General features: G+C 34.9%; 1 protein-coding gene across 1 annotated transcript; it reads right to left on the bottom strand.

The window, feature by feature from the left end:
• Nucleotides 1–486: 486 nt before the first annotated feature.
• LOC127976181 (mitochondrial ribonuclease P catalytic subunit) lies at nt 487–15,742 on the bottom strand. Its single transcript, XM_052580438.1, has 7 exons — nt 14,372–15,742; nt 14,235–14,282; nt 14,009–14,141; nt 5,945–6,052; nt 2,127–2,275; nt 758–953; nt 487–681 (listed from the first exon to the last, which is right to left on the bottom strand). The coding sequence occupies exons 1-7, from the start codon at nt 15,367–15,369 to the stop codon at nt 550–552; spliced, it is 1,764 nt and encodes a 587-aa protein (XP_052436398.1). The 5' UTR covers nt 15,370–15,742; the 3' UTR covers nt 487–549.
• Nucleotides 15,743–15,766: the final 24 nt, after the last annotated feature.

Here is a 15,766-nt window from a genome sequence, read left to right as displayed (position 1 = left end):
CCTTGCTTTAAGGTGTACCATTAACTAGAAACCTACATATGCTAGTGAAAAAAAAGGATTTATGCAACTGTACTTTAGACTCACAGCCTTATAATAATATAAAGATATGGCCCTTGTGCTTTAAAAATATGGGCCTCTGAGGATTTTATTATTTATTTTTTACATGATGCAAGAAGACAAGAAGCAGTCAACATTACATCATCTACAACTGTTCCTGTCATTAAATAATATAACAGTAGATGTGCAATAAAATCAACAGAAATTTACAATTTATATAGTAGATTTAAAAAAAGAAAAGTCTTATTAGTGCGGTCAAACGATTAATCACATCCAAAATAATAGTTTTTGGTTACATAATATATGCATGTGTACTGTGTTTATTTATTACGTATTTATAAATACATACACATATTTATTTATATTACAAACACATTTATGTGTGTGAGTGTGTTTATACATAAAAGCATTAGAAAAAACACAAATGGACATTTTGCAAAGCATTGTTTATTTAATATTTCTCAGCAAGTACACGAGTAGTTAACTCCAGCCTCAGTGTTCCTGAGTGAGGCAGAGCCATTTCTGAGGAACCTCATATGTGGCTCTATCTCCTCTATTCTCATCATAAGGAATGTGCCAGGAGCTGCCAGACCTCTGAATGATGGTGTCATAAGCTGAGATCCTCTAGAACACACAGAGCAAAGCCAACAGTCATCCTCATAATCCTGATTATAGAAGATCTCTCCATTCATACACCTACCTGAAATCGAACTCTGTTTCCTGGGACGTAATGACTGATCACCAACTGATGGCCACGTTGCCACTTGAAGAAGAGGCGTCTGGTTGCACTGTCTGACAAGCAAGCTTTGTGATCTCTCATCAGATCACGACTAAGAAAGTTACAGTGAACGCCAGAGTGCAAAGCAGCATACAGCAGGAACGGGTCGTCCTCAGATCTGTGGCAGCCATCCAAGAAAATCAGAGTACTCTATCAAAAATACCTTTCATACTTGGTGAATGAAATCATTATGGGTTTATATTGACTTGCGCAGAGAAGGGAAGGGATTGGTACATGCTTCACTATACACATTACAAAACTGTTACAAAACAAACACATACACACAACTGTTCATATGTTAGGAAATAAGTATGAAAATAATGTTTCTGAAATAAGTCTCTTATGCTAACCAAGATACAATAAAAATACAGTAAAAGCATCATTGTGAAATATTACAATTTATAAGAATTGTTTTCGTTTGAAGGTAATTGTTTTTATTTCAATTTATTTCTTCAGTAATCATTCTAATATGCTGAATTGGTGTTCAGTTATTATAATTTTTTTATTTTTGCTCAATTATTAATGGTTCTTCTTATTCATCAATATTAATGATGATCTTAATATTTTTGTGGAAACCTTATTTAAGGATTCTCTGATGAATACAAAGTTCAAAAGAACAGCATTTGTTTAAAATAGAAATATTTTGTATTATTATAAATGTCTTTACTGTCACTTTTGGTCAATGCATCCATACTAAATAAAAGTATTTATTTATTTATTTTCTTTTAATTCTTTCTTACTCAAAACATTTGATTGGTAGTATATAATGGTTTCCACAAAATATTAAGCATTTAAAAAAATAATAAAACAAAACAAAACAAAATATTATAAAAAAAAAATCAAAAATGTTTTATACATGGGTCCTAAGCAGCAAATTTGAATGATTTCTGAAGCATCATGTGACACAGAAGACTGTTGATGAAACAGTAATGATTATGAAGTAATGGTGAGTAATGATGATGAAAAATCACAGGAATAAATTATATTTTAAAATATATTAAAACAGAAAACAGTTCCTTTTATTTTGTAATAATATTACCAGTATTTTTATCAAAGAAAAGCAGCATTAGTGACCATAAGGGAGTTCTATTAAAAGCATTAAAATCTTAATTATTCCAGACCTCTGTCTAGTAGCTAACAAATGCAAAATTTATAGAGTGGGATGTTAGTGTGTTGCTTAACTTCTATTATGATATTCCAATTAGCATAAAATGCAGCCTATGTAGGCAGCTTACTAGGTTTTGGAAAAGCTTGTGCATTACATGATTGAGGAAAGTGGGGTCATACTAACATGTTCTCGGTGAAGAAGCAGTGGGCTTTCTGCTTGATCTTGTTCATGTTTTGTCTATCCCAATTCCGGGAAGGTTGTAGCATGTGCTTCCTGCCAAGGACCAGGATGTTCAGTCCCTGCTGTTCCAGCTCCGACACAACTGCCAGCAACTGCAGAGATAATTCACACTCTCGGTGACCTTTTTACCATTTCTGTTTAGATATTAGACATGAATGAGGTCATTCATGATTTCTTTAATGAATGAGAGACCTCGGTTCATTCAGATGGTTCTCTATGAAATAAGCTGCAACTCATTACTTTTTTTGGAGGAATTTCCCTCGGCATTACCGATGAATTTAGGACCTTTAGCAGATCAGCTGTAGGGAAATTATTCTTGCTCACATTGTTTTAACCTACTTCTGTACCACCCACTTACGCACAAACCAGGAGGGGGAGTTTCCTGATTACACAGGAAGTTGTTTTTCCAATACCCCCCATACAAAGTACAGGCAGTAAAGGTTACAACTGTTTTCTAAAAATATCCAAGGGTCTTTGTATGTAGATTTTCATATTTAACACTCCATACTTGCATGAACTATTCATAAGACAGGTCTAATTATTTATAATATGATAATTTTTTATATATATATTGTTGTAATTTTACTTCCAGCAGTAACAAAAGTCTATCACCAGGAAGTTGTGACTAATTTACGTTTCATTTTTAGATGGATGTTTTATTTTTATATTAACAATATGTTAATGAGTAGACAATCTAGAACAGTAGTGCAAAAAAAATAATTTTTTTATATTACATATAACATGAAATAAAATAAAATTATTAAAATAAAATTAAAAACAGTAGTATAATAAAATACTATTTTTAAAGATTACTTTTCCAGCAAATCCAGCAAAACATTCAATTTTGAACCAGTTGGTTAGAAAACAATGCAATTATTGTGAAAAGTTAGATCAGAAAAATATTTTAGTTGTAATAACAGTATAGATACATTGCACAGATATCTAAAAAAAAAACAGTTATAAAAATAAATGCTATATATATGTGTGCGTGTGTGTGTACATATGCATGCATAACACCATTGCATAGACCAGCTGCATTGTCTTATCTTTCTAAATATATTCCTCACGAAAATTTTGATAACTGTAATGATATCTACAGTTTGAATATGCAAAGTGAGTCCCAATGAATTCCAGTTTCTCTTGTATCCTTTCTTTTGCTATTTCAGACATGAGGAAGTGTTAAATGTGGAATTGCAGGTGTGATCATTTTCTGCTAATTCATGATAAGGAAGTGGACGGTGAGCCACAGATGGGCTGTTTCACTCTGGAAAGCACCGTACACACACAGTACAGTAGCACACTGTTTTACAATCCACCCTTAACCTCTGTTTATAGTCACCTTTACTTTAGAATTTCTAGATGCACTTCCTTCCAGCATGTTAGTCTTGTAAATTTACAATCACTTTCTTGCATACAGTCTGGTTTCTTAGCCTGTAAACAAATCATATAGGCCTACTTTGGCCACAGATTCACTTCATTTCCCTTTCACACCCTGCTCAGACTGTGTGCAGAAAAATCCGGTTAATTCTAGCATATCAATGAATGCGCCAGTCAGCGTGGAAGTAGGGTAAATGTTAGCACCAAAAATAAACTTGCCCACAAAAGGCACATGTCAGACTTAAAATACAGGGTTAGTCATAGCAAAATGAATGTAAAATCCCCTGCCTCCGTGTACAATTGCTATGGGGAGCGTCCGTGTTAATAATGTGTGACTGTGTGACGTTCAAATGGAAGCCATTGATGAGTGGGCAGAAAGCAAAAGGATCTGGTCGAAGGTCAAGGGACTTTGTGTTACATCAGAATTTGTAGCTTAATGTTATCATATCTGTTGAAGCAAAACACTACAGGAATAAAAAATAAAATAAAATAATAATGCACTGGTAAATGTATTTATTTTGGGCTATTTTGCTTCCATAATTTGTCCTCTTTCAGTCTCGTGGAAAGAAAATGTGTTAAATACACATTTAAGTGTTAATTTTATTACACTTTCATTACAATTACAATACTGTATTTGTGGTTAAAGGCCGTTTTCTTTAAATGAGTTTCTTCTCATGCCCCAAGCAAGAAATCTCCACTTCTGTAACACTTATTTACAGCAAACGTACTCGTTTTATTCCTATTAACAGTATATTCTTAAGGATTTTACAGAGGAAATAGTTTGTGTCATAAGTTCTAATATACATTTAGATTTTTATTCTAGTTGTGGACAAAGCCCTGAAAAATAATAACAAAAGTAACTTCAAATTATCATCACATAATTCAGATTTTTTGTTTCTCAGAATTGCGTAATACAAACTTGCAATTCTAACTTTTTTTTTCAGAATTGAGAGATCGCAATTGCGTGTTATATAAAGTCAGAATTGTGAGATATAAACTCAAAATTCTGACTTTTTTCAGAACTGCAATTTTATATCTTGCTATTTTAATTTTTTTTCCCCTCAGAATTGCGAGTTTGTATTATGCAACACTGTATTAAAATGAAAACTCGCAATTGCGCAAAAAAAGTTAGAATTGTGAGATAAAAACTTGCAATTACCTTTTCTATTTTTAAAATCACTGGTGGAAACAGGCTTCCATCATTTTCTGATTTACTAAATGATAAAAATAGATATCCAAAATTCCCTCTGTAAAAAATACAATACGTCAACAAAATGACACAAAGAGTTTGAAAAAGTTTCAAGAAGCTTGTAATACAAAGTCACTGTCTTAATGAACTTTGATTACCTAACTGGGGAAGTAAGGGGATTTATGCTCTTAAAAATGAAGGTTTTCAAATGGTTCTTTTGGAGAACCTTCCCATTGCACAAAATCCTCTTTGTAGTCTATAAAGTTTATTTAGGCTATAAAATGTTAGTTAAAATTTTACTTTCTTTACTTGTGGTCTCTTGCCTTAAAGGGAAAGTTCATCGAAAAATGAAAACTCGGTTATTATTTACTCAACTGTATGAGTTTCAAAAGAAGATATTTTAAACAATATTGGTAACCAAAGAGTTTGTGGGATCCACTGACTGGATAAAATGCAATGAAAGTCAATGGCTACCACCAATTTTTTGGTCACCAACAACTTTAAATAATATTCTTTTGAGCTCAACAGACGAAAGAAACTCATACAGGTTTGGAATAAGTGGAAGGTGAGTAAATAAAGACAGAATGAGCTGTCTCTTTAATGTTACTCAATGGTCCTAGGCCATTGAAAGTCACTGGTTGTCGGTTAATGGGTGGTGGGTATGGGTACTCATCTAAAAATATTAGCCTATTTGTTGGCAAAAAATCCCTTAGGTATTATTATAATGGAGCATAACCAATTTTAAAGCCATTTCTGTCTGGGACTGACACTACCTTGTAGGAGGGAGGGTGTGTAACACGTTCTGTTTAACATTACATGGAAACTGAATTTCCCTAATTTTTAATATGAGTAACTGTGGGTTTCATGGGTTTTGTTAAACTGTTTTTGGGGTCTTTCGGGTTGGAAACTTTGAGAAATTGGCACTGTTCCCTAAACCTGTTCTGCTGCATTAAAACCATGCTTAGCATTGCTCCCTAGTGGCACATATGGCACTTACTTCTGGTTTTATGTGTTTTTTTTATTTATTCTGACCAGTTGAACACTATAGTATTAAGGTAAACAAACATATTTTTGGCAGCTTTAAAGCATTAAATCAGAGTAGGTTGACTGTCTAGACAAATAAGTGATTTAAAAGGTCACAGACAAATCAGCCCTGTCTTGGAACATCCAAAGCAGTGAAGTTACCATCACTTACCGTCTCAGAGTGGGTGGCTTTGGGTGTTGTGTTAGCCACATTAAGACCGTCAATGACAATATCAAAGGGTGGTCTCTGCTTCACGAAACTCTTAAAGCTTTTAAGCTCCTGTACAGAACACAAACAAGCATGTTATATGGTGATACAGTTAATATAATGTCAAATGGGTGCTCTATATATATATATATATATATATATATATATATATATCTATATATAGGGTGTAAACAATATCCATTGCAAAAACAATTACAAATTTGCAGTGCAATGTAGATATATAGTCAAACATTGCAGTATTTCCATGGTGTTCTAATGCTAAAACTAGTCAGAGATTAAAACTCCATGCAAAAAAACAACAACAACATAAGGCAGCGAAGACGTGCACTCTAGTAACCGTCCTTCAGTTTTTTTCAACTAAAGGAACAGACGGTTACCTGGATGTATGGGGGTTTTCTATGTAAATTTCCTCACTTTGGTGTTATGCAGCACATTGCACAAGAGAAAAGCAACCAGTGTTGCACAAGACAGGAAGGACAGCTGAAAACATTAGTTAGCTCTTAGAATGGACAGAATTAATATCAAACCAGTGTTGTTACGGTTAACTACAACTATTAAAAAACATTCAAATATATGAAATACAACAAATATTAGATGACAGACTCACACTTAAAGTGTCTCTATATTATGGTTAATGAAAGGTTCATATTTTGGTTTTGGGAGTCCCCAGCTGCAAGCTTACATGCATGCAAGGTCAAAAAATTTCATTGTCTTTTAATATGCATTTATTTTTTTACCTTACTTATTCAAAGACTTCCAAATGATTCGCTCAATGATTTAGTTTTTCCAAACCCCTCCTTTGCATGATGCTAATCTGCAGCGGTTGGTCCAATTGGTCTCATATTTCATTCATATTGCCTATACTGTAATGCCTGATAAACAGTGTTGGGGAAAGTTACTTTTAAAAGTAATGCATTACAATATTGCTTTACTCCATAAAAAAGTAACTAATTTTGCTACTTGATAAATAAACACATTATGGAAAATAATTTGTTACGTTACTTTTGCATTTCTTTTTAAATCTGGACAGGGCTTGCTCGTTTGTTTTTAAAATAAAAATAAAAGTTTTTGGCAAATATAAAAGCCTTTTCACACCAAAGGTGAAATGAATATGCCTCTGGCTGAAGAGAAAAGTAAATTTAAATTTACGTACAGTAGAATGCAGAAGAAGAAATTTCAACTACAAATGTTTGTCATGTTTCTCTAATTTTTGATTAATAGTATGGTTCAACTGGATCATCCAAGATCAGAAGCAAAGACATTGGTTTGCAGAATGGGATTAAATCCATAAAATATATTTGTGTTGTTTAACATTGAATTATTGCAGGTTTGTGTCCTTCTGAGATGCATTATTTTTGAATCTGTGAGTAGTGAGATGAATTAATGCATATTCATATTTATTTTAGAACTACAGTAACAGATTTCTGTCGACATGGGGACAGGAGAGATGTCAATCAATAAATTGCAAAAGAAAAAAAGTAACTTGCGTTACATATTTGAAAAAGCAACTTTATATATTCTTTTGTAAATTAAAAAGTAATGCATTACTTTACTAGTTACTTGAAAAAAGTAATCTGATTACGTAACTCAATTACTTGTCATGCGTTACCCTCAACAATGCTGATAAACCACTTGTGACAAAGTCCTTTTAGGCAAGGCACTAAGGCACTTTTACTACGCATGCGCAAGGGTTCCTCAATTGTGCGCATCAGTGGAACCAGACGATAGGCTTAAGTGTTTCCCGGCTTGACTGTTAAAAGCAGATGATTGGCTTTCCAGCGAGAGTAGCGGGACATGTGCATACAACCGCCATCTTTGCTGTCATGGGTTTTCCTTATATAGTTGTATTGAGGATTGTGGAAGTGGCATGTCTCTTATAAATTTTCTCTGCTTGTGAGCATAGTGCTGCTTTGTGTACAGAGTTACCAGGAAACCGTTATTTTATCGCTCCAAAAGCGGCACTTAGTGGCACAGAATGAATTTACATTTTCATTCAGACTAGAGGTGCGTTCCAAATGGGATATATCAGGCTCCAGAGGGCCCTTCGGAGTGAAAACAATCATGGCCGCGATATTGAAGGGTCGTTCCAAACCGAAGTGCTTAAAACTGGCCACTTTAAAGGTCCGTTCGAAATGAAGCATTTTGAAGGCTACAACTGGTGGACACTTCGGGCTCATATGATCCTTTGCGCAGATTTTATTGCATCTCTGTGTGGGCACGTGATGATGATGATGCAGAAGGGCACTACAAAAAACAGTTGTTTGGTCCCCTACACCCTTCAACCCTTCGATTCTCATTCTGAAGGGTAAACCCCTTTGAAGATATTAGGGCGTAGGGAAGAGCCCTTCCGAATGGAACATAGGGCAACGCGAAAAGACCAACAAGTGGGTGGGCAATGTGCTAATGTTCCATGTTGACGTTAACATGAAATGGCTTGGGATTCGTTTTAAAAATGACTAATTTCAATGATCCAGTCAACTTTCTTTAGAGAGACAATAACTTTATACACGGTGCACTTTCAGATTAAAAAATTGCAGGATCTTTTCATTCACTCAGAGCTGTGTCACACTGCATGAAAGGTAATAAAAATAAAAAAATCAATAATAGGGACACGTTAAATGGAAATTAGAAATGCTGTGAGGGAAAAAAAGCACATTCAATAACATTTAAACAAGTACATTTGAGTTGCAGTAATAAATACCAGTTTTAAAATGAATAAAGTACTAAGGAAAATATAAAATTAAAATTAAAAACTAATAAAAATTAAAAGCACAAAAATTACTAAAAAAGTAAAAGAATAAAGATTTATTCAAAATATTAATAAATGTCATAATAATATATATATAAAAATACTATCAAAGCAAGCAAAGGAGGATAACATTCATTAAATTAGGATTTTAGCTTCCTGGAACAGCTGAGGAAACAATCTTTATATTTGCATTTCCATTCGGTGATGCTAGTACACAGAAATGACACATTTTACCTTTAAACAAGATTATTGTTTCAAAAAAAAAAATCACGAGGACCGGCGGGTGACTCTTATAGCAAACAGATGTGTCATTGTAAGTGATCCTGGCTGAAACTCTACATATCAGATTAATGAAAAAAAGCTGAGATATGTGCAGACAAGAATGTACAGGAAGTATAAGTGCAAAACATTCAATAGAGAGATAAAGCAGTGTCTTCACAGATAGTCCGACAAGTACTGGCCAAGAACTGAACATACTACCTTCTTTTTGTCAGAGCATTGTATAAAAACAACTTTTGTTGAACAATGTTTGACTTTTCCTATCTGTCTTAAGGGATATTTAAGCATTCGTTACTGGCATACAATAGAGCTTCAAACAGAACTTGACCACACCTGGCTCAACTTCAAAAACGTGATCAGGTTGTGTTTCGCTGAATAACACAAGAGCATATATGGGCCCCTTGAATAGCAGGGCCAAAAAAAAAAAAAAAGCTAGAACTTCCTCCTTCTTTGTTGTTGTTTAAGAAGATGTTGAAATACCTCCCAAATTGTCCTTGGGACAACATATAAACAAAACAAGGGAATTTCCAGCTGGACTGGGGCCATGTCACTCCCTCACCTGTCTGTCCTCGAGCCTCAGAGCAGCAAACGGCTGTTGATTCATTAACTTTAGCTTGATAGCAAAGTGTGATAGCAAAGTCATGCACACTCATGCCTAGAGTTCATCAGTGTCAAAGTACACAAAAACTATACACTATATACATTTACTCTGTTGAAACATTACATAAGTAATAGTACTAACCAGACATTAATTTAGTCCAAAAAAAAAAACAATTGTATTTGCATACATATAATCCACAATTAAGCAAGCAATAATGTTAATAATGCTGCATATTAATTTATTTAATCAGCTCAGTGAATTTAAGTGAACTCTTAACTCAAGATTTGCTCCGATAGAATCACTGAAATTTCTTAAAAATTATAACAAAAATAAATAGTAGCTAGTTGATTTCGCAAATAATTGCAGAAATGTCAAGTAACACTAAATTAAACATCAAATTGTGAGGTAAAAAGACTCTGAAATAGCATTTAAAACATATTAGTAATTGTGTTTTAAGGAATAATTAGCAGTTTATAAATAACTCTAAAATAACACTGAATCAGATCCATCGAATTCACAAATGAATCATTCTGTGGAATCTGTAAACCAGTTCAACAGGCACATTGATTCATCTCAAATCACATGTCGTTTTCATTTTCCTAATGAACAAAAGTACATTTCTTCTGAAATGTAGAGGACGGAAAAAGTATTATGCATTAAAATGCAGTCAAGCTGAGATGACAATTCTCCAACAGATTAAAGACATCTGTAAATGAAGTTTTGTAATAGAGGAAAAAATATCTGTATCACGGTTCTGAGTAAACTGCAAAACTGTGCAAGTTCTTCCTCAAAGCTGAGGAAACAACAATGTGGTCAAGTCCAACAGCTAATACACAAGCTTCTGTTTAATACACACAGAGCGATGTTTGTGAAAACCACAGGTATTCCTGGACTGCCAGGTGGCTGGAAACCAGTGCTTTCATTTCTGCCTGAAGCGTGAGAATTCTTTCTTCTAAAATTCCAATTTCCGCTGCTCCAAAGCACTAATATGCAAAAACTGAAGATTGCAACCCATGTGTGAAAACAAGACACCAAAAACGAATAAGTGCAGCTACTTTGCATTCTAAAAATCCTGTTAAGTGTGTGTCAAGTATCTAGTGTGTGAGAGGATGCATGACTGGAGGAGGGGTGAGCGCCACAGAAAGAGAGGGGGAAGGGGAGCTGGATATTTGGGGAATTCCTTTTTGGTTTTGGTGGGGGTTAGCGGTTAGAGATCGGTTGTTCAACTCTTAAAAAATTCTGCAGCATTGAGTAGGGTTAGTAATTTCAGCACTTTGATGAATTTAATCCAAACCTGCATTTTCACCTGGTTTTAACTACGTGCAACGCAATGAGATGTTGAAGACAAAGATCTAGCATTGTAAGTGTGTTTTTATTGTGTTTTGGTTTCGCTCCGCATCGTCTCGTGGCCATGGAGAGGTTATATTGAGTGGGAATAGAAACACAGGGGATTCCCTGATGGTGTCGAGAGGTCACGTGCATATGGTACCAGCTCGCCCTGCGCCTAACTCTGAACCTACAGAATGGGTGTGTCGGGAATACACAAATAAATCTGTAACAGATTTTATAGTGATCACAATCTCATTTTTGGGGGGGGGACATACACAATAGCCCATGACAATTAAAACATGCACCTTCAGCCTCGAGTGATTATTAACACAATGTACACTTGCATGATTTAGCTTGAATCATTTAAAACAAATTAACAGCATTTGATAAATCCTCAGAACCTGTTCTGTTTTGTTCAAAGCATGCATGAAATTCCAATAAAATTAAAGGCAGCCACACACAAAATTGCCAAGAGAACAAAGAAATTAGATGAATTAGAGTACATGTAACCCACACCGTGCCCCACGGCAGACATTAATGAAAAGGCATCTGCATGTCCTGTACTTTTCCTTATTATAAGCTTGGTGCTTTTGAAACGGGAAAAACAGGCTCCCCCAAGCTCACACTTGACCTGAAAAACTGCTGGCCACTGACTGTAAGGAAACTAAAAAAGGGCCTTTTTAGCAAAAGGTTGATATGCTAATCTGATATTATACTTACTTACTGATTTCTGAACCTGTTAATAACCATATAGTGCATTAACAGAACACATTGGCCACATTTAAAGTCCACTGACAACTAAAACTGTAAAAGGTTTTTTTTTTTTTTTTTTTCACACCAATGATTTATATTTAACACAAACATTGAATCAAAAAACATTTTACCTCTAAATACACTACCATCCAAATGTTTATAGTAAGTCATTTTTATTTTTTATTTACTCCGCAATTATGCACTAAATTAATAAAGAATGGCAGTCCATTTCAAATAAATGCTGTTCTTTTGAAGTTTGTATTCATCAAAGCAAATCAGAATATTAGAATGATTTCTGAAGTGAATATTCATCTTTGCCTTCACAGGAATAAACTACTTTCAAAATATAATAAAAAACGTATTTTAAATAGTAATAATACATATATTTTAAATAGTAATAATACATATATTTTAGATTTGTAATAATATATTTTAAATTGTAATAATATATTTTAAATTGTAATAATACATATACATACATATATATATACTTTTTTTTTTTTTTCTTGTTTTAAAGCACAAATATTCCATGCAATCTCACAGTTACTATTAGGTCATGTCAAATAAATATGCAATATTTTAAAGGTTTATTAATTTGTCACAGAGTAGGACACAGTTCACATCAACCACCCAAAAGCACCACATTTTTTCCCTTTAAAGGCAAAATGATTGTCTAGGGGTTTTTAAATGCCTCTGCAGAGTTTTGACTGGGGGTGTTTTAACTGTCTTGCACTGGTTTCACTTCATAAGGCGGTGCTGTAGCGATGGCGAGGGGCTGGAGTCCATGCAGTGCTGCAGAGAGGCAGGCCGGGACTTTCCAGGGTCACTCATGTGAGAGGCTTTTGAGGGCTGAAATGTGAAAGCCCATTGTGTTGCGCTTAACGACAGCAAAAAGCACATAGGCAGTACACATGTCTCAGCATCAATCATGTGCACGACCAAATTAGAGAGCGTTTATGGCTATACTGAGTATTTTGTTTTTCCAAGATGTACTGTATAAAAATGTTCCTTTCTGAGCTTGGAAATTGAATGCGTTTCCTAACCGTGAGAATGGTGTTTGCAAACAAACACGACTGTTCTCTCTGGGGAATGGAATTTCAGAGGAGTTGCACGCCTTGTGACCTTGTGTCTTCGGTTGGACTGTATTCATGGGCTTTCTAAACGGGGACCGGACAGACACATGAAGGAACATGTGTTGGAAAGCCCCTGCATCATATCTAAATGTGGAACTAGACAGGATCACATGCTTATGACATCTATAGACCCCAAGGCCTGAAAAAAGCAGCCCACCGGACAACACCATCATCTAATTCAGGGGCAGACTCCATTTAAGATGGAGCTCAAAACTGCATGGAACATCTTCTAATTCGGGACGACTACCAAACTTGTCTGTCCTGAAGTTGCAACCTATTTGGTGCAACACAGAAAATAGCTTTAGTTTTTAGTCGGTATCTGTATTGTTTTATTATTTTTAAGGAGAACATAATCTAAAGGCATTTGAAGATTAGGTAATATATAACGTGTAACATGTATATAACATGTTTAATCAGTCATGTAGAAATGTGAATACAGGGTGTATAGGACGCTTTCGCCATCTAGTGGAGTGAAACAGAACTACATAATAAAACCTTTACCTTAAAATAAAACTCAAACTTATAAAGGTGAATTTCATAAAACGCACCCAGGTCACAGTTCACCAGAAATTCAAAAAGATAAAAAAATGTTTGCATAAAGATTCAAGTTTTAAGACCCTTACAATTATTTGGAACATGTATATTATTATGCTAATAAATTCTTCTAACAGAAATTGAGATTTATAAAAACATATATTATACAAATATTTAACAATACAAATAATATATTGTGTAAGTATAGTATTTATTAATATTTTGAATTGCCTTTTATTTTTATATTTCCCGTTATCATTGTCATTTTAGTTCAAGATTTAGTCATTCTATTATGTGCTTTTATAATTGCTATTCTTTTTTTTAAGTTATATTTAGCTATAATTTATTTTTATTTCAGCTTTAGTTTTAGACAATCAAGCACTTAAGTTTATATTTTTCGTATAGTATTTATAATACATTTCCAGCTTCATTAACAGATAAAAAGAGTATTATTAGTTTTAGTGTAGTTTTAGCTAAATACTGGTATAACAACACTGGTTTAATGTTCATTTGATCTATCTATCTATCTATCTATCTATCTATCTATCTATCTATCTATCTATCTATCTATCTATCTATCTATCTATCTATCTATCTATCATTAGCTAATGATAATGTTGGAGACAGACCTCTGGGGTGGTTTTCTTGAAGACGTCACTTCCTTCTATGACTTTCTTCATCACTTTGTCCTTCAGCTCAGCATACTCTTCCTCAGTCAGCTGAATGGATTCAAGTGATGCCTTGCAATTTTTGCACTCTCCACTAAAGCACAAGATATTTCCACACCAAATAATCAGTTAATAAAAGTCGAAATTGACAATATTTTTACCTGAAAATGAAAACTGAAATTAGTACCTGGGGGCCACGTATGAGAACTTCCCACTCCATTTCTTTTCCGGGAAACTGTGGAGATGGAGAAAATAAAACAGTTCAATCAAATATTTATATGATATACATTTATATGATGTAATCATTTTTTTTTCTATATTTACCTCTCAAACCAAGCTTTGATAGTTTGAATCAGCGGCTCCTCCGGGTAGATCTGATTATCTCTCATATATGAAAGAACAGAAAAGAGCTTGTCCTCCTGTCCTCGCTGGGTGATGCCGCTCTGAAACAGACACTGCCAGGTGTCCTGATTAGGGACGAGACCCAGTTCCAGGAGCTCATTGTACAGCATCCAGCTCGTCTCGATGTCACCATGAAGTGCCGCCCCCGCGATGGCATCACTATAGTTACGAGGAGATGGAAGGAGGGCCTTCTTCATCCCCTCCAACACCACAAGCGCCTCCCTCCAGCGTTCAGTTTGACCGAAACCTTTAATAAACAGGGATGAAGCGCCCGTGTCGAGAGTTTTAAAGCAAGTTTTCATGATGTCGTAAGTGTCAAACACCTCCGAGTGGTGGCCACCCGTGACACACAGCGTGAGATATCTCAAAAGGAGTTCATAGGAAAGGGTGCCCTTGTCCTGAACCACGTAGACCAAGAGAGATTTGGCGATGTTGATGTCTGCATTAGTGGCCAGCAGTCCTTCCATCATTTGCATCTCGAAGCGTTCAGGTTTGGAGGAACTCTCTTTGAACTTTGCCCATTCGGATGCGGTCAGCGGATGATCAGGAAGAGCAACTTTTACAGATCCTCTTCCTCTCGTGGATGTATTATTTGACAGCTCTTCTGTATCCGCCCCAGCTCTCTTTTTCATATATTCAGCAGTTCTTCTGGCCGTTCCAGCAGTGAATACTGAATTGGGGAATGCAGGTCTCGTTCTGGGAGTGAACCCTTTTTCTTTGGAAACCCGGCTGTGTGCTTGTTTGTCTCCTTTTGTGCTGTAATATTGTGTGTGTGGATTTATGATGAACCTGACAGCATGCACAAGGTTTTGTTGTGGTAAACAAGCCAAAGCAGGCCTGAAATACAAGGGGTTGACAACCCATGATGTGCAGAGATACTTAATGCAAGTCCTTGATTTTGACACAACTAGAGATCCCATTTCTCTAGCCGTCTACTTGCTACTTTAAAGGTGCTTTATGTAATAAAATATATTTAATAGCTAATTCTTTGCGAATTAAGGTCCGTTTTACAGTTCAACAAAAATACAATAATACACACTAACTTTAAAGAGTTATATTTAATAGTATTTATATCTACAATTAATAGATATAAATAAAATTCAGCCAATTATCCTCTAAAGAATTGTGCTTTTGTATTTAACACACATTCGTGAGTTCCTTACATCACTAAGATATCTAATAATTTCATTTTAAACCCAATTATGTCAATACAATCACCGGTAATTTAAACAGGAACATCTAACTCACAAGATCTGTTCAAAAGTTCGTGAATTCTAACCAGAAGGCAAGTGCATGCCGTGCGAGCAGCCATCTCTT

This window comes from Carassius gibelio, chromosome B17, assembly GCF_023724105.1.
Source record: "Carassius gibelio isolate Cgi1373 ecotype wild population from Czech Republic chromosome B17, carGib1.2-hapl.c, whole genome shotgun sequence".
Classification (NCBI taxonomy): Eukaryota; Metazoa; Chordata; class Actinopteri; order Cypriniformes; family Cyprinidae; genus Carassius; species Carassius gibelio.
The sequence above is the reverse complement of the archived record's forward strand: the minus strand, read 5'-3'. Positions and strand labels throughout refer to the sequence as shown.